General features: G+C 36.1%; 1 protein-coding gene across 3 annotated transcripts in view; it reads right to left on the bottom strand.

Annotated features, from left to right (window-relative positions):
- Positions 1 to 20,005, bottom strand: part of GLRA3 (glycine receptor alpha 3) — an 85,554-nt gene that overhangs the window by 16,039 nt on the left and 49,510 nt on the right. For all 3 annotated transcript variants that reach the window (XM_063156180.1, XM_063156182.1, XM_063156181.1), the window contains exon 6: positions 11,893 to 12,030. In XM_063156180.1, coding sequence (XP_063012250.1) covers positions 11,893 to 12,030 — 138 coding nt within the window. The remainder of the gene's footprint in view (positions 1 to 11,892; positions 12,031 to 20,005) is intronic.

Raw genomic sequence — 20,005 nt, 5'->3', positions numbered from 1 at the left:
ATATTTATTCACTAGAAAAAGATTGATGTTTTCAATTACCTACAGTGACTTGTAATAAAGACAGTCCCCTTTCTAACAGGAGTACCTATTGGAAAGAAAAGGGGCAAAATATCTGAAAAATTAAGACTTTGATAAGGTCTGAAATTCTTATTTTCTTATAAAAAAAACCCCATTATTCATTTTAACAATAGGAAATTTCCTCTGTGACACCACACTTTTTTGTGACTTATGATTTGGAAATATTTCTGTGCACAAGGAAAATGCTTGCTTCTCCATTGTATAATATCTCCTTTATGTTTGGTTCAATTTTAAACTTAAATTTATTTTTATTAAAAATTGGGAAAATGTAGTGGTATCAGCTTGGGCATTAGGTTATCAATAGGAGAATCTGCTAAATCTCTCCCTGTGTCCCCATTCAAATGGTTTCATCTCATGAGAGAAATTATCAAGGTTCAAACACTGACTGAAGACTAGAAAGGCCAGAGATAAGGAAGTTTTAGGAAGGAGATTCAATGACCTAGTTTTATCCAGGTGCTAAACATTAAGCAACTTCTACTGACTTATTCAAACCAGAAAAATAAACCCTATTGGTAGCTCATAAAAATTTCATAAATCCATATTTTTAGATTAGCCAGATTGTTGTGGGGTTGGGTTTTTTTCCACCCTGCAAGCTGTAGATTATTTCACAGATCTTGATCCAGCCTCATTAGATTTTCTAATTCTGCCCAATGGCCATATCAGTCACATAAGGATGGTGCTGAAGGCAATGCTGTTACTGCAAGTGGTGTATACATAAAACAGTTTCTCACAGCAGCAAATACACGTAACTCAGATTTCTTCCTTATTTTGAGTGAAAACTTTTCCTAATTCTAAATTTAATAAGGAAGTCTATATTGTTATATATTTCTTAAGTGTTATGAAGCTCTTTGGTTATGTTTTCCACTCATTTTTGATAGATGTTCTCCTAATCAATTTCTAGTCGCTAAAATGCCATTTTATACAAATTTTTTTCCATATTAATAGAGATTTGATACTTATCAGATTAAAAAAATTATATAATGGATTTATAAGCGTATACTATACTAATATATTATGTTTTTTTTGCTGTGACAATAGTGTTAGGCATACAGAAATGAACTTCAGATAAAGTCAAACAAATATTTTTTATTCTAGGGATATTAAATGCTTCTAAACTTCATTATTTTCATAACAGTTCTTTTAACAGGGCACTAATTTTTCTATGATGCCATAATGAATGTAATTTTATGATAATTTTATTCTCCTGAGGCACTAAAAGAATTAGAAAAATATTAGTTATGATGTTTAATTTGAAGGTTACATTCTGTATCTCAGTAGTTTTATATCTGCAAGCTCAGTTGTTAGTTCCATTCCTAATTGCCAGCGTTTTCTGAATCCTATCTACAGTCCCAAAATCTGTGTCCCAGATCCTGGCTCAACCATCTGCTACCACAGCTTCAGGACTGATTTCTGCCCCAGTCATGGGATGAAATCCCAGCTTAAAAAAGTGAATGGGATTTTGGTGTTTAGTTGAGGAAAGGCCAGGATATTGCCCTACGTTTCTCTTCCATGGTCTTCAAAAGGACACCAATGCAATCTCGTGTTTCACTCAGCAGCTCAGTACACCCCACATAACCAGAAGTTCTGCACTGACTGGCCTTTGTTGGAATCATATTCTTCACGCTGGTTCTTACCCTGAGGATTGCCTTTTTTGTGTCATTCATTCTGTTAATTCAGCAGCCTTGGACAGAAGCAGTCTCTGTCCCATACATCACAGAAAGGTGAGGAGAGACAGAAAAGCATCAGCCCAATCTAGGTCTAGGCAAAGCCATTTTATTTGGCATCATATCAGTAAGAATTGTTCAGAATGCAATATTTTCTTCTTATAGGGTCCTATAATCTCCTTTCAAAACAAACTAGGAATGAAAACTAAGGAGCACCAAACTGCATAATATATGCATATATGAAGTGTCAATAAACAATAGCTATTGTTTGTATGTTGTTTTTTTCCCATCCAGAGAAATGTGGGATGAGAGATCTGAGTTTCTTTCCTGAGGACTCCAGTTGACTTGAACTATTACAGACCACTCAGCACAAAAATTCTGTGGTCCTAAACAGTGAACAGTAAATACTATTGTAGTTCTAATACGGATTATTTTATGTGTTTGCAAATTTGACAGATCCAATTGAACTAAGGAGGAAGAGAAGAATAATTGTAAGCAACATGATCCTAAGAAAAATAAAGAGATTTTTTAATGCAAGAAGTGCAAATGGAATATATTGTAACCGCAGGGAAGGAGAGAAAAAAGTGGGGTTAATGAAGAGGCCAGAACTAGAACTGAATGATGTGTTAGAGGAATTATACAAAAGCATTTTTTGCTTGGTTTTGTATTTTTGTAAATATACTGGCCAAGGAAAAAAGCCCTCAAAATCTGTAACAGCAAGACCAAACAAAAAATTGACAAAAAGATAAAAAAGAAAGTGAAATCTGTCTCAAAGTAGAAAAATACCATTGTTTAGTGCCACAACATGTGTGATCTAGAGTCCTGCCTTTGTCTTAGACCCAGACAGTTATGGGCTTGCCAGGCATACTTCCAGTGTTTCCTAGTCAAGCCTACTGTGTTCCTCTGTTCCAGTACAGCACTGAAAAATTAATATATAGCATCTCCTCAGGAAGACTGGTGGCTGCCCAGCTACCCCTCTCCGCTCCACCACCGAGTGTTGGGGAAAGGCTGCACATGGCAGTCTCAGCACCGCACTTGCAACAGCTGCTGGTCTAAGTGTGAAAGAGTTGATGTTAGCTTTTGCCCTTCCTGACTGAAATAAGAAACACCTGCATAAACCTGGCTAATGAAGCTGAGTGAAAAAAGAAAACACTTGCGCTAGCAGATGTGAGCTCCAGCCAGCAGAGGCTGTGCTGTTTGTTCCCACCTGAGGCAGCATCCAGCTACGGGCCTCCTTTCTCTTCCTGTATTCCATTTCAAACTCAAAGCAGGTTATCTGTGGTTTGATCTATTTGATTGGATGCTTGAATGGATCAGAAGAGAGGTACCCATAAAGTCATCTCAGCTGGGGAATGAGATAGACAAGCAACTAAGAGCATTGCTCTAGTAATTCATTTGTAGTACATGAAAGGTAAGATCCAGTTTATTTTGATATGCACTGTGAATGTCCCAGAGAGTGCCTAGCAGGAGGACAGGAATCCCTTCTGGTATTGTGGCTTTGCTGAGGCTGAGCAACAAATTAAGACCTGATGGTAGTTTCAGATTAAAGCTAATTATAAGTGTGCACACAACCCATAAAAGGGATTTTTGTAAAGTAAAGGAAAGAAAAACTCTGCAGGGCTTCCCAAAATAAATATTTTTTTCTTGAATTGAGGTTTCATTGTTTGTAAGTCTAGCCTAACCACGGACTTAAGTGCATGAAAGGCCCCAAAAGTGCTGACTTGAAGAGCATTGCACCTATGCATGTGAAGTGAATATAGTGGAGTATATGCATGTGATGGTGCATTTTTATCTTTTACCCATAGTCTTTGATAACAATGTTAGAGTTGCTGAACTGGCAAGAATTCCATGCAATGTTCATGCTGAAACCATTAATGTGGTGGAAAAATAAAACTGTAGGCAGTCTATATGATTTTTTTTTCCCAGAAAGCATAAATTGCTTTTCTTTGGAGTCAGTATCTAGATCACACACTATTTTTGTTGTTTTTTCCATGCCAACCCAAGAAGACCATTTTTTTACTGCAGGTCATCTTCACACTACATAGCCTCCTCTGATTGTGTGACCTGCTGTTTAAAAAATGGGCTTTGCAGGCAGCACTGTGCTTGTGTCATTAAAAGGTACTGTCAGTAGTGGGGGATGTGCAAGAAAAATCAAGCATAAGTTGTAAATTCAAGCCATAAAGAGTCCTCTTTTATAGTTTCATCTGTCACAAACTGTCCCAGAGGTAACAGTTGGTAGGAGTTAAAAGTATTTGTCTCCTTTTAGCAGCCCTTAAGGTGTCTTTTGGGCAAAGATTTTCTTTCTGTACCCCTACAATGTCATAAACACGTTACGATTCCCAGGAAGGCTGAGTAGCTGTTTCTGAAGCTATACAGAAAGTTTTAATAAGGGAGAACCACTTCAGAATTCTGAGTCAAGGAAATAGTGTGCCTGAAAAATAATTAAGAAAGGAGTAACAATTATTAAACTACTATAAAATTAAAAATTAATAGTTTAATAAAATATGAAATGAATAAGGAAAAATGAATGAGAAAATAACTAAGCATGTGGAGTTCAACTGTTAATCCATGCAGAATGAAGAGTTATCTGCTGAAGATCCTTGATACTACTTTACATAGTGGTAAATGGTAGTCTGACTTTTGCAAGTCATTGATAATGCTAATAAATGATTTACTGTGGACTATCTTATGGATATAGAGAGGACTGTGGCTGAAAGACTATACAGCTTAATGAAATTACATGAATCTATTTACTTAAAATAAGAAACTTATGTTTGGTGATTAGAGAGGTTTTAAAGCTAAGCAAAATTGAACAGTTAAGTAAATCTGAATAAATATTCTGCAGAATATGTGTCTTGGATCTGGAAAGTAAATTTTTCATATTCTGATTCCAGCACATCTGTCAGTATGAATGTAGACTATACAATTCTGATTTTACCAGTGAATGATAGCCAATGAGCAGCCAGTCTAGCGACCAGAATATTGCCAGCTATGGAGATTTGCTAACAGAATCCTGGGGCAATTGAACTAGGATGATGTTCTGTCCTGGTTCTGTTCCTTTGCAACAACACTTCATTTTTCCTCTTGAAAAAACAGCTAGAGACAAGGCTTAGCATGAAATTAGAGAAAAAGACTGAGAGACAGCAGGCAAGGGGAAGGGGAGAGTAAGACTACTTCAGTGGCTAAGATATGCTCAACCTAAATGGCTGACTTAGATTTACATCTCTTAATACAATAGAGAGCTTATCCCACTTGTCTGTCTTCTGAAAAGCCATTTCTTAAGCACCTCAATTTGTCTATTCCCTATATCCTGACAGAGATCCTAAATACAAAATGAGTTTGAAAATTGTGTTAGACAGAGGATTTCCTTCTTGGTGTTATTCTGAACCTCTACTGTGTTTCACATTTTTAGACATGTAAAAACCAGATTTTGTCATCTTATGTGGAAAAAATATATTGTAAAAGCCAGCTGAGACTCTTTTCTCTATAGAGATAAAAGTAATGATAGTTCTTTCTTCTCAAGACAAAAGTTAAAGACTCTTCCTCCAAAATGAAACAACAGGTGGACTCAAGAAATTGATTTTGTATAGATTGATGCAACATGGCTACTGTATCTCTTGCCTGTGACTGCTTTCTAAAGTTTAATACCTTGGATTCACAGGTTCTTACTAAATGGTTGTCACTGCCATGCTTTCAGTATTCCTGTTTACTCTCTGTACAAGGACAAATATTTACTCAAAACAAATATTTGTTGCAGGACAACCCACACTGAGGATAGCTCATGACATATAATATATATTGCAAATATGATCTTACTGCAGGCCATCACAGACCTTCCCTTTGCTGATTTTTTCAGCCCTTCCTTAATACTGATTCTGGCTTTTGTCTCCTCCTGAGCTGGGGAACTTCAGTGTGCTAGGTAGTGGAAAGCCAGCCCTTTAAAGACCTCTGTGTTAAAGGCCCAGGCAGATAAAGCGTGATCAGTATTGTCCTGAGACAAAATCATTCATCATATAATTAATCAACACTTTTATTAAAGGCCCTGCATATATAAACCCTAATGTTTTATCCAGTACACAGGATGGAATCACCCTGCCAAAGGTCACTGCCTTTAGTGAGAGTGTGGCTATTGGCTCCAGCTGTATTCAGACAAAATGGATTGGTGAAAAAAAAGATTTGTTTGAAGTTGTCAATGTTGAAATTCTAAAGAAAATTTTATCTTCTAACTGAAAAAACCTCTTAGTTGAAAATAGACAGTCTTGGGAGAAAATAAACTGTATTGCCATAAGAGGGACCACATAGACCACCAACACTTTCCTTTTGCCTTTTGTTGAGTGTTTTCTTTTTTCTCTGCATCTGCTAAAATTAAGATTGCAATTAACATCTCTTGGCAACAACATGTTATGTTGCCAAGACTGCAGTCAGAATAGCAGATGATCTTCATAGAGAAGATAAAGGAGAACGATATATATAAACTGACTTTTCCATGAGGCAATACTGTCCCCTTTACTTTCTCTCCTGTTTGAGTCATTATCAGGATCACCACAAGAAAAGCAGTCCACTTGATTTGACCTTTTTCAGTAAAGACATTTCCTTTTTTATTCTTCCAAGAATGTGACGCTTTTGTTTGAGACCAACTCTGCTTTACTTATTATGAAATACAGCTAAATGCTTTCTGTTCCTCTGCCTTCCAGTGATGAAATTTTTTTAAACAAAAAATGAAATTCATAAATTATGTGTATGCAAAGCTCATTATTTCAAAAGATGAACTGATTACATATAAGGAAACTTAGCTGAAATAATTTTCATACCTATCTAAGAAGAAGTCAGGATAATAAACAAGCACTTGGTAAGTGTAGTCTCTAGAAACTTTCCAATTTGCACTTTAATATAAATTGCACTTTGAGTATATTTTGTTGATAAAAGCTGCTTATAAAAATACTCATGTTTTTATCATCATAAAATAGATAAAACACCATATCTATCTTCATACAGTCTGAGAAGAAATTACGATTTTCCAGTGTCTAACACATAGAACTAGACAAATTTTCATTTACATGGCACTTGTCTATGTATCTAAAGCCAAGATTCACTAAATGACTCTTGAAATGTACTACCATTCAGTCTTTGTTTCAAGTCCCAGTCTGTTGATATCAGCAGTATATTGGGAGAAATCAGTGCTGAGGCTGTCACCTGTTTTGACTGCATAGATACCTGGACAGGAGGGAAGTATCTTTACATAGCTTTTTTTGGAAAAAAATACTGAGGCAGGTGGTAAACTTGACATTGGTGTAAGACTGATAATGACTGCAGTACAAGAGTTGAAAATAAATATGGAAAAGAAAATTCATCTTGATTAATTTGCATTTGTGGTTCTCAGAAAGGAGAACCGAGCTGCATTGAGCAGGACATTCTTAGGCTGGAGAAGCCAGCAGACAAATGCACAGATGGGTGATGAGGACAGGGTAAACCCCTGCCCTGATACAGGCTGGGGGTGGATTGGCAGCAGGTCTCCCAGGCTTGGGAGCCTGAGAGATATCAAGCTGAACAGAAGTTTTGTGATGTGAAAGACTTGTCATGTGCTGCACTGCATTAGCCAGGACAGAGAGGGGAGAAGTATAAACTAAAGAGACATCTAGATGTAATGTTTCCACTTCAGGACAGATGATGAATTTTCATTCAATGAATCTTTCAAGTAGAATGCTCAAATTTTGAGCAGTGCAGGGTTGACAATTGTGGCCTCTTTGCCCTTGAGAAAAGAGCCTTGTTGGAGTCAGACAGTGCCATTTCGTGTGCCTAGGGATGGTCACATCCTCAGCCTGCCATAGGCTCTGATTTACAAAGTGTTTATAATTTCTGCTTTTTCAGTGAAGGAATGAGCAGCTTCAGAGATTTCACACCCATAGACTATCTCCAGGGTAAAAAGTACAAACTTCCTTTTTGGAGAAATGCTCTAGGAAAAAAAAAAACCTGAGGAAGTTAAAAAGTCATGTCTTAAAAAGCACTCCTATAGTCTCAGAAAGAGTGGTTTAGGTGTTTGTCAACACAAGCAAGGTTTTAAGTTGTTGTCAGAGTAAGACACTGAAGTTATGTCTTCTTTAATCAATGTCATCCAGCTGGCAACAAGATGGCTGAATATAAGGCGCTATGTTGGTTGAAGGTGAGACTTAGAAAGGCCACAATCTACAGGTGTTAAGCACCTTTTTTGATGATGGGGAACAAATGGGATCATGAGAAAGAATTGTGTTTGGGATGTGCGTATTAGGAAGTCAGATGGGAAGTGTGGAGCTAAGGAAACATGCTGCTCATCAAGATTGCAATTATCAGATATGGTTACACACAGAATCTATCAGAGCTGGTGGTGAGTGCAACTATCGTAGCTCCCCTGTTTCCAGGACCACTACATCCAATTCTTTGATGCAAAAGGCATTATTAGACCTATGCCAGTTCTGAGCAGCATCCCTCAAGGGTGGGTGTAAAGCATTATCCATGATGCAGGAGTAAAGCCAAGACTTATTTATGCCTGTTAGCCAATGCCATTATGTATCAATTCACGCTGATGTATATTGGGCTTTTTGCAGCTGTGTCTGAAATAACATTTAGGTGTTGCATAACAGCCCAGGGAAGCAATTAATGTCACATAGGAATGTGGCAAAGCAAGACTATCCTTGTAATGTAAATGGTTCATGTGTGATTTTTCTGGTTTTATGATTCTACTTCACTTTCCAAATTGGTCACTGAGGATATGCCTGTGGATGCAAAACATGAGAATTGTCAGAAATATTGCTGTGTCACTTCAGAACACAAGATTTGATGAACCATTTTGCTGGACTGTTGTTGAAACTGGTATGTCTCTATATTTAGACATATATTTAGTTTATTTTTTGAACTCTGGTTACAGTGAACCATTTTCAACTGAGCATGAAACACCGATGGGACATACACTGATGAGTTTCCACATACTGTCCTGAAACTTCTTGCTAATGCTAATTTTCTTCATAGGGAGAATTTTGGGATTTTTTTCTTTTTTACAGGATGTCTCAGAAGAGCTTTCCATTCTGTGTTGTTACTAAATTTAATTTGAAAACTCTTCTTTGGTCACTTACTGCATACCAGCTGCAGTTGCTTAGCATTATTTTAAAAATTCATTTTATCTAATGTGTCATAGGCCAGAGAAACAGACTTCACATCATGTTTTAAAAACTGCTTTTTGTAAATTTTGGTTCTTGTGGAGTATCCTAAGGTCATATCTGCCCACAGTATCTCATTGCAGAAGCCTTAAGAAAGCACAGTACTGGTCATGTATCCAAGTGACATAGTGAAAATAGCTGTTAATATAATGTTTATCGGGTTTTAGCCTACAAATGGTAGTTAATAATATTGATTGTGACAAAGAAAGAAAAGAAATTCTTATTCTTCTAGAAACCAAACCCCTCTAATCTGATTAAATTTGCTTCATACTGAAGATTTGAATTAAAAAAATAATATTTTGAACAAAATACTGTTATCTTGAAGAGCAGACTCTCACAATAAATTTAGTCCTTTTTGGGTAAAACCACCTTTTCTTTCTGATTTGCCCTGACAAAGTTCTGTACCTGTAATTTTGATGCTGTAACTCAGAGCAGGTCACTCAGCTGCTTCCTCTGTTGAGGACATACCTTTCCACCTGCTGCTCAGCATCAGCATCATATTTTTTCCCCTGCCCATCACAGGCAGGTCCCACAGCTGTGCAATTGCTTTATCTTTTGCTGACATCTTTTAACATTCCTCTCCTCTAACTGCATCCAGGCTTCCAAGGTTTCTGTGTTATCAAATGCCTTGATTTTTTTTAATGGACAAGTTAAATGGTCCAATTACTTTCTCAGTACAGGCATGAGCTTCATCTTTCCAGGCCTGTGGGTTGCACTCACATCTTACAGTGTGTTTGGCACAGAAATGCAGTTTGGCCAAAGCAATACAGAGTACAACAGGCTGCTGATTGGCCACAGTGTCCTCCAGACTTATTGCAGTAAAATCCTTCTCTCACCTAAACGAGACAGAATTGCAGACACAAGCCACATCTTCAGAATCATGAGGCCTCACATGCAGTTAATGACACCGGTTGCTCCTGCTTCTGTACTCAGCTTAGGGCCACAGTGAAAAACAGTACATACAAGGTGAACCCACATAACCTAACATAAAGTACCTAGGCATAGCATATTTTCCTATTTTTCCTTAGATAAAAATTGATACCAAGTTAATAGGCTTGAAACATAGGTTGTGAAGAAAAATGTAGTGCCTTCAAAATATTGAAAAGAATGAAATTTTAGTCAAAATCACAAGGTTTAAACTCAGATGATTATAATGTAAGTTCTCAGACAAATGTGTAAGAGTAAAACTAAGCTTTGGATGGAGAGTTCAGAAATCATTGGAAATTCTGAGATTTCAAACCAGGTTTCCATTCAGTATGAGGTTAAGCATCACAGTAACGTCTTAATTTCTGAGAGATTTTTGATGCATCGTGTTATGTAAATGAACTTTAGAAAAAAGAGAAGAATACTCTGTACCATGATTTCTCATTAGTTAATATCATAGACAAGGTATAGAATGCAATTACAGACACTCACTAAAATGGCCCAAAAGCACGAGAATCCTAAAAAGAAAGGCCAAATTGCTTGTATATCTCAAAGGAGACTAGAAAATAATGAAAATAAAACCATCTTATTTTCATAAGGATTATAGTAGAAAGGCAAAAAGGAATAATATCATTAACAAAGAAATGTCTGAGTGAAAAAAATTACTCTGCTATAGCGTATGTATAACGATTTTAGAAGGTTTGCAAGGATTATCCAGATATTAGTATTTGTACAAAAAAAGTGCATATTAAGTATTTCCAATTTATTTTAGAGAACACTTCAAAATATCTCTATCAGTATCTTCCTCCTCTGAATGGAAATTGAGAGAACCTTCCTTTCTCTTAGGGCAGCACTGCAGTTGTGATAAAACTCAGTGCTGGAAAGCACTCCTCCTTAATTTTGATCATAGCAGGACTTTCCTTATAAACACCACTTATTCAATTTTTCTCTCCCTGACATTTCAGCAGAATCCAAATGAATCATTCTAATCTTAAATTTTAAGACAAGTTTAATCATACTGGAGAGTAAAAATTAAAAGATATATGGATTAGAATGGAGGAGTTTTAGCTTCTTTTTTTTAAGAGAATACACAAACTGCGCATTCTTAGGTTTTGCACTTCAGGATTATTGTACTTGTGATTGTTCAGTAATTAAAATAATTTTTCATAATTAAGATAAAAACATAATAACTATATTATTTATGTTAATCCCCCCCTTTTTTTCAAATAATCCCAGAGATAAGCTAAATATCTCAGCTCAACAAAGGCCTCAATTCAGTATCATAGATTTAGAGAATTATACAATGGCTGGAGTTGAGACACCCTTTAGGTGCCTTTAGATCACCTAGCTCCAGCTCCCCTGCCATGGGCAGGGACATCTTTCACTAGACCAGATTGCTCAGAGCCCCATCCAACCCGGCCTTGAACACTTTCAGGGATGAGGCAGCCACAGCTTTTTTGGGCACCATGTTCCAGTGCCTCCCTGCCCTCACAATAAAGAATTTCTTCCTGATATCAACACCAACTCTCTTTCAGTTTGGATCCATTCACCCTTGTCCTGTCACTGCATGCTCATGAATAGTTTGTACACCTGGCCATTGCACACCAAGAATCCTTTCAGCTCATTCACATTGCCCCTTTGCTCCAGGGCAGGGATAACTTGGCTGGGCAGCCCCGTGTCCCTTTTTCCTGACTGAGCCGGGCTGTGATTAGTGCGCTGCGTGGATTTCAGTAGTTCTTCAGATCCTACATTGTAAAGATGGTCACGGCACCTACTGAACAAGTAAAGCCCCTGAATGAGCAGTTTCTGCATTATTTCAACTCTGTATTTTCTTAAGGTACCTAAAATTAAAGTTTGTTCAGTCTTCAGTCTTTCAGTTTATTTGCCAGTTATTAACGCTGCATTACCTTGCACAAAGCACCTGTATATTTTAACCCTCTTCTGAATTCTATGAGAACATTTAAAATATACCCCAACTGTGACATTTATTATAACAAAAATGTTAAATATCTTTTCAGTTGTAATCACTTTATTACCTGTGTTGTAATGCTTGGTGCAGTAACATAAATCCTTTTCTTCTTTCAGCAGAAACTGTGGCAGAGTGAGACCTTCTGCTACTTGAACCGCTCCCTTTTCTTGCCACTCAAAAATAAGATCATTCATTGTGTATCCAACTAAAATGAAGAGAAAACCCAAATAAACTCTAAGTCTGCTGCAAGCTTTGAAAAGCAGTAACATATCAAATTAAAATATTTTAATAAATGTTATACAAAGGAGGTAATACACAGAGTCTTCTTGTACCTGTTAATCACAAATTTTTATCTGCCATTTTATACCACATTGAATTGGAAGAGATAAAACAGATGTCTTATGAAACTCTTTTAAATCCTTATAATTATATGGTCTATTAATGGATTCAACAAAAGCATTTAAATTAGCTAAACATCCAAAATATCTTTGGTGCTTGGGAACATCTTTTTCTCCTCAACCCAAGAAGGATAAAACAGACATTCAAATCTCTTCCTCCTTGAGGTGAAATGTGGATTGTCAAAGTTATGCTTATGGATTTATGTCAGTTTGAATGGTTAAGTGCAAATTGTTCAAAGACAACAATGAATTCAAAATTCTGCAGTAGTATTAGTTGAATTGAAAAATTGCTTTTCTCTCAAACTGGAACAAGACATGGGAAAGCAATTGATTACAATCCTCTCATATTAACTGAGTGTGACATATAATGATATTAATAAGCATTCAGCTTTAATATTCAGACTCCTGCACTTGTCCATACCTCATGTATGTGTATAAGATTAGCTATAACAGCAAAAGACTGAGACTAATCAAGGCCCAGTCTTTGCAACAGACAAGTACTTTTTCCTTCTATTTCCTTCTCTCAGATAAATGTTCACATAGGATATCATTGGGGAAAATATCCCTATTTCTTCTGAATATGTGATCTGTTAACTTTCCCAGGCATTTCATTCAAATTTTATTTCTAAATAAGAAAAGGCTTCATATTTTCATTCAATTTTAAAGCACATGTACTAGAAGGAACCAGAAGGTAAAAGAATTTTTTCATCTGATTTATATAGCTTTCAGTTTCATTGCAATATTTCCTTTCTGCTTTAGTCCAGTATTAATAAGCTGTTGAAAATAATCTGTTTCGAACAAGAAATTCTTTTAAACTTTCAGTAACAAATTACTGTTTAAACTATATTGTTCAGAACCTTCTAAGAATAACGGTCTGGACAAAATTACTGACATTTTGAATTTCAGCAAAAAAAGAACCTCTTTGCTGTGTGGGCACAAATATTACTCCATTATATTCAATGACTTTGTTACTCTTTTAATACACCAATAAATGGCATTCAGTGACCTGATCGGCTGACCTCAAAACTGAGATAATTTCCTCTTTTCTGATCTATGTTGAATGAAACTAGGAGCTAAGAATTAGTGTTTATAAATGAAAAAAATATCTTCGGCACTTCTTCTTCCTTCTAAGTTCTTGATGTTTCTTTTGGGGAGAATCTTTATGCAGTGTATTGACAGGAACTCAGCCTGACTGTTGATTTACTCAGCAATTTTTTTGAGGCTGGATTAATATGATAAAAATGAGACCACCATATCTTTTTAAATAAGTAATTAAGTTCAGACATTGCTCAAGCCACTACAAGCATATATCAATAAAATACTTGCTTTTTTATCAATTGCATAATATTCCATAACACAGTTAAAATTCACTATTAAATGCCATAAACTGTGAAAAATCAGAAGTATATATCTTATCAAACTTTGCATGAATTCAGACAAAAAGCAGTTGTGTGTAAAGCAGATTACCACTTGAAGCATATAGATTATGGCCAGAAGTGATATTCCCTGAGTAAAACTCATTGAACTGGCAAGAAACAACTGCAGTGTCAAAATTTATTTTTCTAAATCAAGTTCATTCATCTCTAATGCATGCTTTTAATTTTTATTTTCTACTCTGCCCACTAATTCTTCTATAATGCAATATAATACAAATAATAGCAGCATATTGAAAATGCTGCTGTAGTAATTAGTTTTTGTCACGTTTACATTTTATATGCCCAAATACAGTGTTAGCATTCAAAACTGTAACTTCAGTTTTGTAACTCAAGGTCCTAGGCATAAATTAAAAGTGTCTTAAAATATAGAGAACTGAATGGAGATGTGAGTTTCTGTTATACCAATTAAATTTAAAATAGTATAATATTTCCACTAGTATGTTAAATTAAATCAGATTGAATGAAATCAAAAGAAAATGTAGTTTTCAATTAATTTTATGAAGAGGATCTGCTGAATAGTACACTGCTTAACACTCACAATGCTTATGGTACTGTATGCATAAGGGGAAAGATACATTTTCATAGAAATCACTCCTTAAAACACCCAGTGGTTACCATAGTGTAGTATTTATACTATTAGAGTTTAGTTATGTGGTGCTATGTATGTAATGAGCCTAAAATACAGTCTCCTGGCACACTAATTTTGAGACCTCTGCTGATTAATTGTAATAACTGTCCCTGTCCTGTCCTAGAAATACTAAACCTGAAGTCTGCCTGAGCTTTTGTTTCTTGCCTACTTGCTACCTGATTAACAAATGTGCATTATCTTTAAAACAATTTTTAAAAAATGTCATTCAGTAATATAAATTTAACTAAAAGTCTAAATGCCTGTTGCTGATACTGGTCTGCTTTTGAAGATTAGAAATACACTGTGTGTATTTTCCAAATGGTCTATGAGATAAAAAATATGGGAAGTTGTGTTCCACTACATGGTTATCACTGTGCACATGGAGCAGTAAAGTGTGTCTTGAAATATGAGGGCTTTATTCTGAATGATGTGTGGCCACCTGTACAAACCTGTGCTATATGTGTCAGTTATATTGTTAGAGATATTATGCAACTTGTAGGAACTACGCTGAAATATGTAGCAGTTACAAAGAAAAAGAGATTTCTCTTTAGGGCCTATAAGGGATTGACTGCAACCCAAAATGATATTTAGCCTCTCATTAAACCAGAAGCTTTTCTTTTTTGACTATGAGGTGGCATTGGTGACTATTTTAGATTGCTACCAGATATTTTTATTACCAGCGGCTGGGAAGTACAATGTTTATCCACCAGGGAGTTCCTAGTGGATAAATTTTATTGTTGAAAAAAGGACAGTCAGTCACTAGACTAGGTAGTATATGAGGGTGCAGCTCACAGGTGCAAAAAGTGAATTTTTTATTCTACCTGAAATTCTGAAAGCAATGGAGGCTATAATCTAGCATGTTCTTCAGGACCAGCCCAACCTAAACTAAACCAAGTAGACTAGTAAAGGTTTCTATCACCGAAACACAGTGCACCAGGGTTTGGGTTAGCAGGGCATGAAAGAATGAAGGCTGGGAAGGCAAGAAGCTGTTAAATTGTGTTTTAAAGGACAAACATCAGCTTCTGTGGCTGAAGAGGAGGGCAGTTAGCAATGTATTTCATTTTGTCTGGCTACTGCGCAGTACTCACTCTTACTTGATTCTATAAAGGTATTACTAATTATACAAAATCTAAATGACATCCTCATGGAACTCCAAAGAAAGGATAGAAAAAACAATCTTGTTATGTTTGAAAAGTGGTTCTCAGGAGTTATAGCGCTGGTTAGGTTACATTAATACTCTATTAACCCAAAGTCTGAGGTCTTGCGCATTTAAAATGCAAAAGCAGGCAGTAAATTGTTAGTAATTATATGAAAAAGACATCATCCCAGGAGGAGAATGTTTCCAGGGGGAGTATTTCTCAGGAAAACTCAATAACTTTGTGAATGCATGTCACTGTAGCCTTTGTGTACAGTTCTCTTAAAGAGACAAGTAATTTTCAGGAGCCTGAAGTCATTCCAGGTAATTAGCTAATGAAGCATATAATAGCAGACTAAGAGCTCTGCCTGGGAAGAATATGACAAACTAGGCAACATTTATAATTTACTAGAAGGGAAGAAGGCCTGAAACAATTGGGAAACTTGGATTTGGTCTGCAGAAATATTATTTTAGAAAACTATGTTTTCTGAAACAGGTGATAAGTGTGACAAAATGCAAATAAAATTCTGTCACACTAACAGAGGGAGAAGGTGGAAGAGACAGGGCATTGATGAAAAGTAGTTCTCAGGACTTGTGTTTGGAATAGTTGATGAAAGATTTTGAATAACTGGACATCAACTAAAATTGAATTTAAGTGGTATTTTATTTAGTTGATGTAATCCATAAAAAAACTGGCAGATGGTTGACAAGACAGACATAGTAACTTTAGCCTTTAGACAGCACAGAAAATTGTTTAGCAAGAGTGAAAATTTTCAGCATTTTCAATTACAGGTTTCAGAAAAATTTCAGGAAAAAACAATGTGATCCTACTGAAATATTTCTAAATATCAAGGGCATCTAAAGTGTCTTGAAAGAAAAACCAAACTTTTCTCTTGGTCTGACTCATCTTTCCCAGAAAAAATTATCTTTTCAGAAACAGTGTTGACAAGTTGTTTTCAACACTCATATGAGATCCCTGAAAGAAAGAATTAGACTATATCTTTGTATTTTTTGCACTACCATTAATAAAAAATATCAACTTTTCATTCATTCAATTTTGAAAGTATAGGAACAAAGCCTGCCTTAAATACATAGAGTCCCATTTAAGCCACATCAGTCCACATTACTCTATAGAACTTACTGGAACCAAGATGTTTATATCAGTTGCATGCTAAAAGTAGGAAGATTTTATTTTAGCTAATTCAGTATCAGTGGTAGGCATTAAAAGCCCATTGTCTCATAGACAAAACAGTGAATAATGAACAAGTTTGTTTTGAAGTACTGTTGAAGTGTTAAATTGTTAAATCTCTTCTCCTGCTTCCAAGGACTCCAAGGACTACACCATTACAGAAAGATGTTCTTCAAAGCAAGCATCTCCCCTGTACCTTTAGAGACTCCTCACCTTTGAACTGTCATTGTCTTGGCAATCCCAACATAATTCCTTTATCATATCTGCTGACACAGTCTTATTCGTTTTATTTGCTTTTATTTGCATCCTCCTTTAGCACACCTTTCCAAGACATGAGAAAACTTCTGATCCAGCTGAATATTAACATATCCAGTAAATTTTTCTATTCATTCTTTTTCATTACAGGAAGGCTGTGCTTCCCTTGTGTAATTTTAAAATACCTACAGGTGTATTAAAACCCAACTCTTTTCCTCATGTTCAATAAACAGACACAGGTTCAGCATGTGAAAAAACTGAGCAGTGTATCTGGCTTTTTTGCAAAAGAGTTTAGTTCAACTACATTTTTTAAAATATCCCAGTGATTTATCTAAATTCCATTCTCATTTCTTTAATTTTTAGTAAGGTGCAGGTCCAAACCCATCAGTTCTTTAGGTCCCCAGCTGAAGCAAGGACTACAGTCATGTGGACTAGGGTTATTCCACTGCTCTTCTGTTGGGCATCCCATCAGTTTGCCTCCAGGACAGGCTGCCTGCACATTGCTGTTCCTAAGAGCATGACACAATTTGAATTGTGCCCTAAATTCCCAGCAACGTAGCAGGGGGAAGATATGACAGAGCTAAGGAATCTGCCTTTGGCTTGAGGTTAGAACAAATTCTTCTACATTATGCACTAAATATATTAGCTTCAGAAATGAGCTGTGATTCATTTCAAGGCTAAATTTTTGTTGGAGCTCCAAGAAGGCAGGATTTTATTTAATGTACTTCTGAGCTGCTTTGAAAAGTGTCTGCCCCTTGCACTGCCCTCTAAGTCATTCTGAAGGAATCTCTCCCTGGGGAGTTATAGGGTTATTCTTCTTAGCCTGAATTTTGGAAAAAAATAACATTTCAACTCAGCACTCTAGCACATCTCTCAAACCTACTATTTTTGCTGAAGCCTATAGCTGTTCAGCTATCACTTTTATTCTAGTTTCTGTATGTCAGCAGCAGTTGTGCAGTTCCTACTGCCCTTTTATCCTGCATTGGTCAGGAGCTGATGACAACAAGTATGCTGATCCTTGTTGTGGTGTCTCTTGTCTCGCTTCAGATAGACACAATAGTTTGAGTCACCCACCTGCAGAATAAAAATCACAGCCTCAGCAGCTGATAATTTTTGTGCTGCTAAAGTGGAAAGGAGAGAAGCAGTATGATTCTACACCTTCCGGCACAGACAGGCATTGGCCTAGTGTGTCCATAATTTCTGTTGTTCAGGTAGAGACCTGAGAATTCCCTGGCAGATAAGAAATATGCTCCAGTTATTTTATCTTTCCTATGTTGTCTTTGTGCTGTTGTGGGAAAAGGAAAAATGTGCACATTACACTTTTCTGTAATGCATTAACTTGTACTGCTGCAGCCTGCATACCCATTTTTCCACTTGTACAATCTCCAAATTAGAGACTGGGGGGAAAGAAATTGTGCAAATAATAATGTAGTACAGAGGGAATTTTCTTTAACAATCCAGAAGACAGGAGCATAATTGATTAGAAAGACTAAAAAGCCCCCATAAATCAGAAGGGGGAAAAAAAGGGTCACTGTTTAATTTAAAAATCAACATCAAATTAAAATTATGAGGTAAGAAAGTGTTCTATACCTTACCTATGCTGCTTTTCATAATCTTTTTTCTTTTGTAACTTAGTCTTTTCAATATTCTTTGAAAATTCAGGGATATTAAATGTCACATAAAATTATAATTGTAATTTATGAATAAAGGAATGCTGTGAGGTAAAAGAGAGACTTAAAAAAGAAAGACAACAAGCTCTAGTATAGGAAAGAAAAAAAAATCTTTGTGGGGAGACGGGCCACAGAAATAAATACATATCTGGTTGACATTTCTTTGTATCTTATTCAAGCAGAATAAAACTAAAATTATCCCACATGCCTATAGGCTTCCCTAGTGTAAGGCATAGAATTGTAGAAGGGATTATTTCATATGTGCATTTTCATTTGTTCCCTTTCTAAGATAAAAAAGCGGCTATTGTAGCTGCTGAGAAATGATTTGGTAAAATAAATCCTTTAAAAATAGAAGACATTTCTACTGAAATATTTTTCAGACACTTCATGATCTAATGAAGTACTTTTACCAGGGGCAAATCCAGCTGCTCAGACTGACCTTGGAGAAAACGTTACATGAGCCAGATAAAAATAAAGATATCATTTGGGAATAAAAGCTATACAGGATTTTTTCTGTCAGACTTTTCTATGATGGAGAAACCATATCAATACTGAAGGAAAGTATCTAGTACTAAAAGAAATTACTACTTAAAGGAGAAACAAAGCCCATAATCTGTCTGTTATAATTGTCAGGCTTTGCAATCCAGTGGTAACCTGAGTAAAAAAAAAAAAAAAGATAGGTGATTGATTCTAATTTTCTCAGTGACACCTTCTGAAGCAAGTCTTGCAAGATCAGACACAGTTTACAGAAACTGTGAGACAAATGGGCCTTGTAAATTCATAATGTACAATGTCCTACACAACTTGGAAAAATCAGCAGTGATCCCCACTTCAAAAAGAAACATCTGGAAGCACAGCTACTGCTGATTTGCTCATGCAAACCAAGCTATAACATAGCCTGGTGGTCAGATCATTCACTCAGGACATGAGAGGACTGTGTGTTCTGTTTTGAAACCAAATGTCTTCCGCTTCCCCAGACAAGGCATTAACCACTAGGGTTACTGCTTTGATCCCCCTGTTTACATTGTCTCACTGTGCACCAAAAAATGCAAGGCAGACAGCCAGAGCAGAGTATGACACTGTGGCCTAGAAATTAGAGATGCTTGGATGGAATCAGGCTCTCAGGGTTATGTCAGTTCTTACCTCGGGAGATTTGATGTGAAGCCTGGGAAAATGCCAAATGCATCATCCTCCTTTTATCTTCTATAATTTTAAATAGAACTAGATGTCTTTTCTTAGCCAGAGAGTCTGGAATTTGAGTGTTTCTGCTCATCCTTTCCTAAGTTTTGGAAATTGATCAATTGATCAGAATTCACTCTCATATAATTTTTTTTTTTTTTTTTTTTTTTTTTTTTTACCTGATCACTCTTCTTCCTGGCATGTAGATCATGTAGATATTTTTTGTAACACTTCTAAGTTGTTTATTTCCTTTCCTGTCCTTTCTGTACAGAGAAACTGGCTATGGACAG

The sequence above is a fragment of the Melospiza melodia genome, chromosome 5, assembly GCF_035770615.1.
Source record: "Melospiza melodia melodia isolate bMelMel2 chromosome 5, bMelMel2.pri, whole genome shotgun sequence".
NCBI lineage: Eukaryota > Metazoa > Chordata > Aves > Passeriformes > Passerellidae > Melospiza > Melospiza melodia.
The sequence above is the reverse complement of the archived record's forward strand: the minus strand, read 5'-3'. Positions and strand labels throughout refer to the sequence as shown.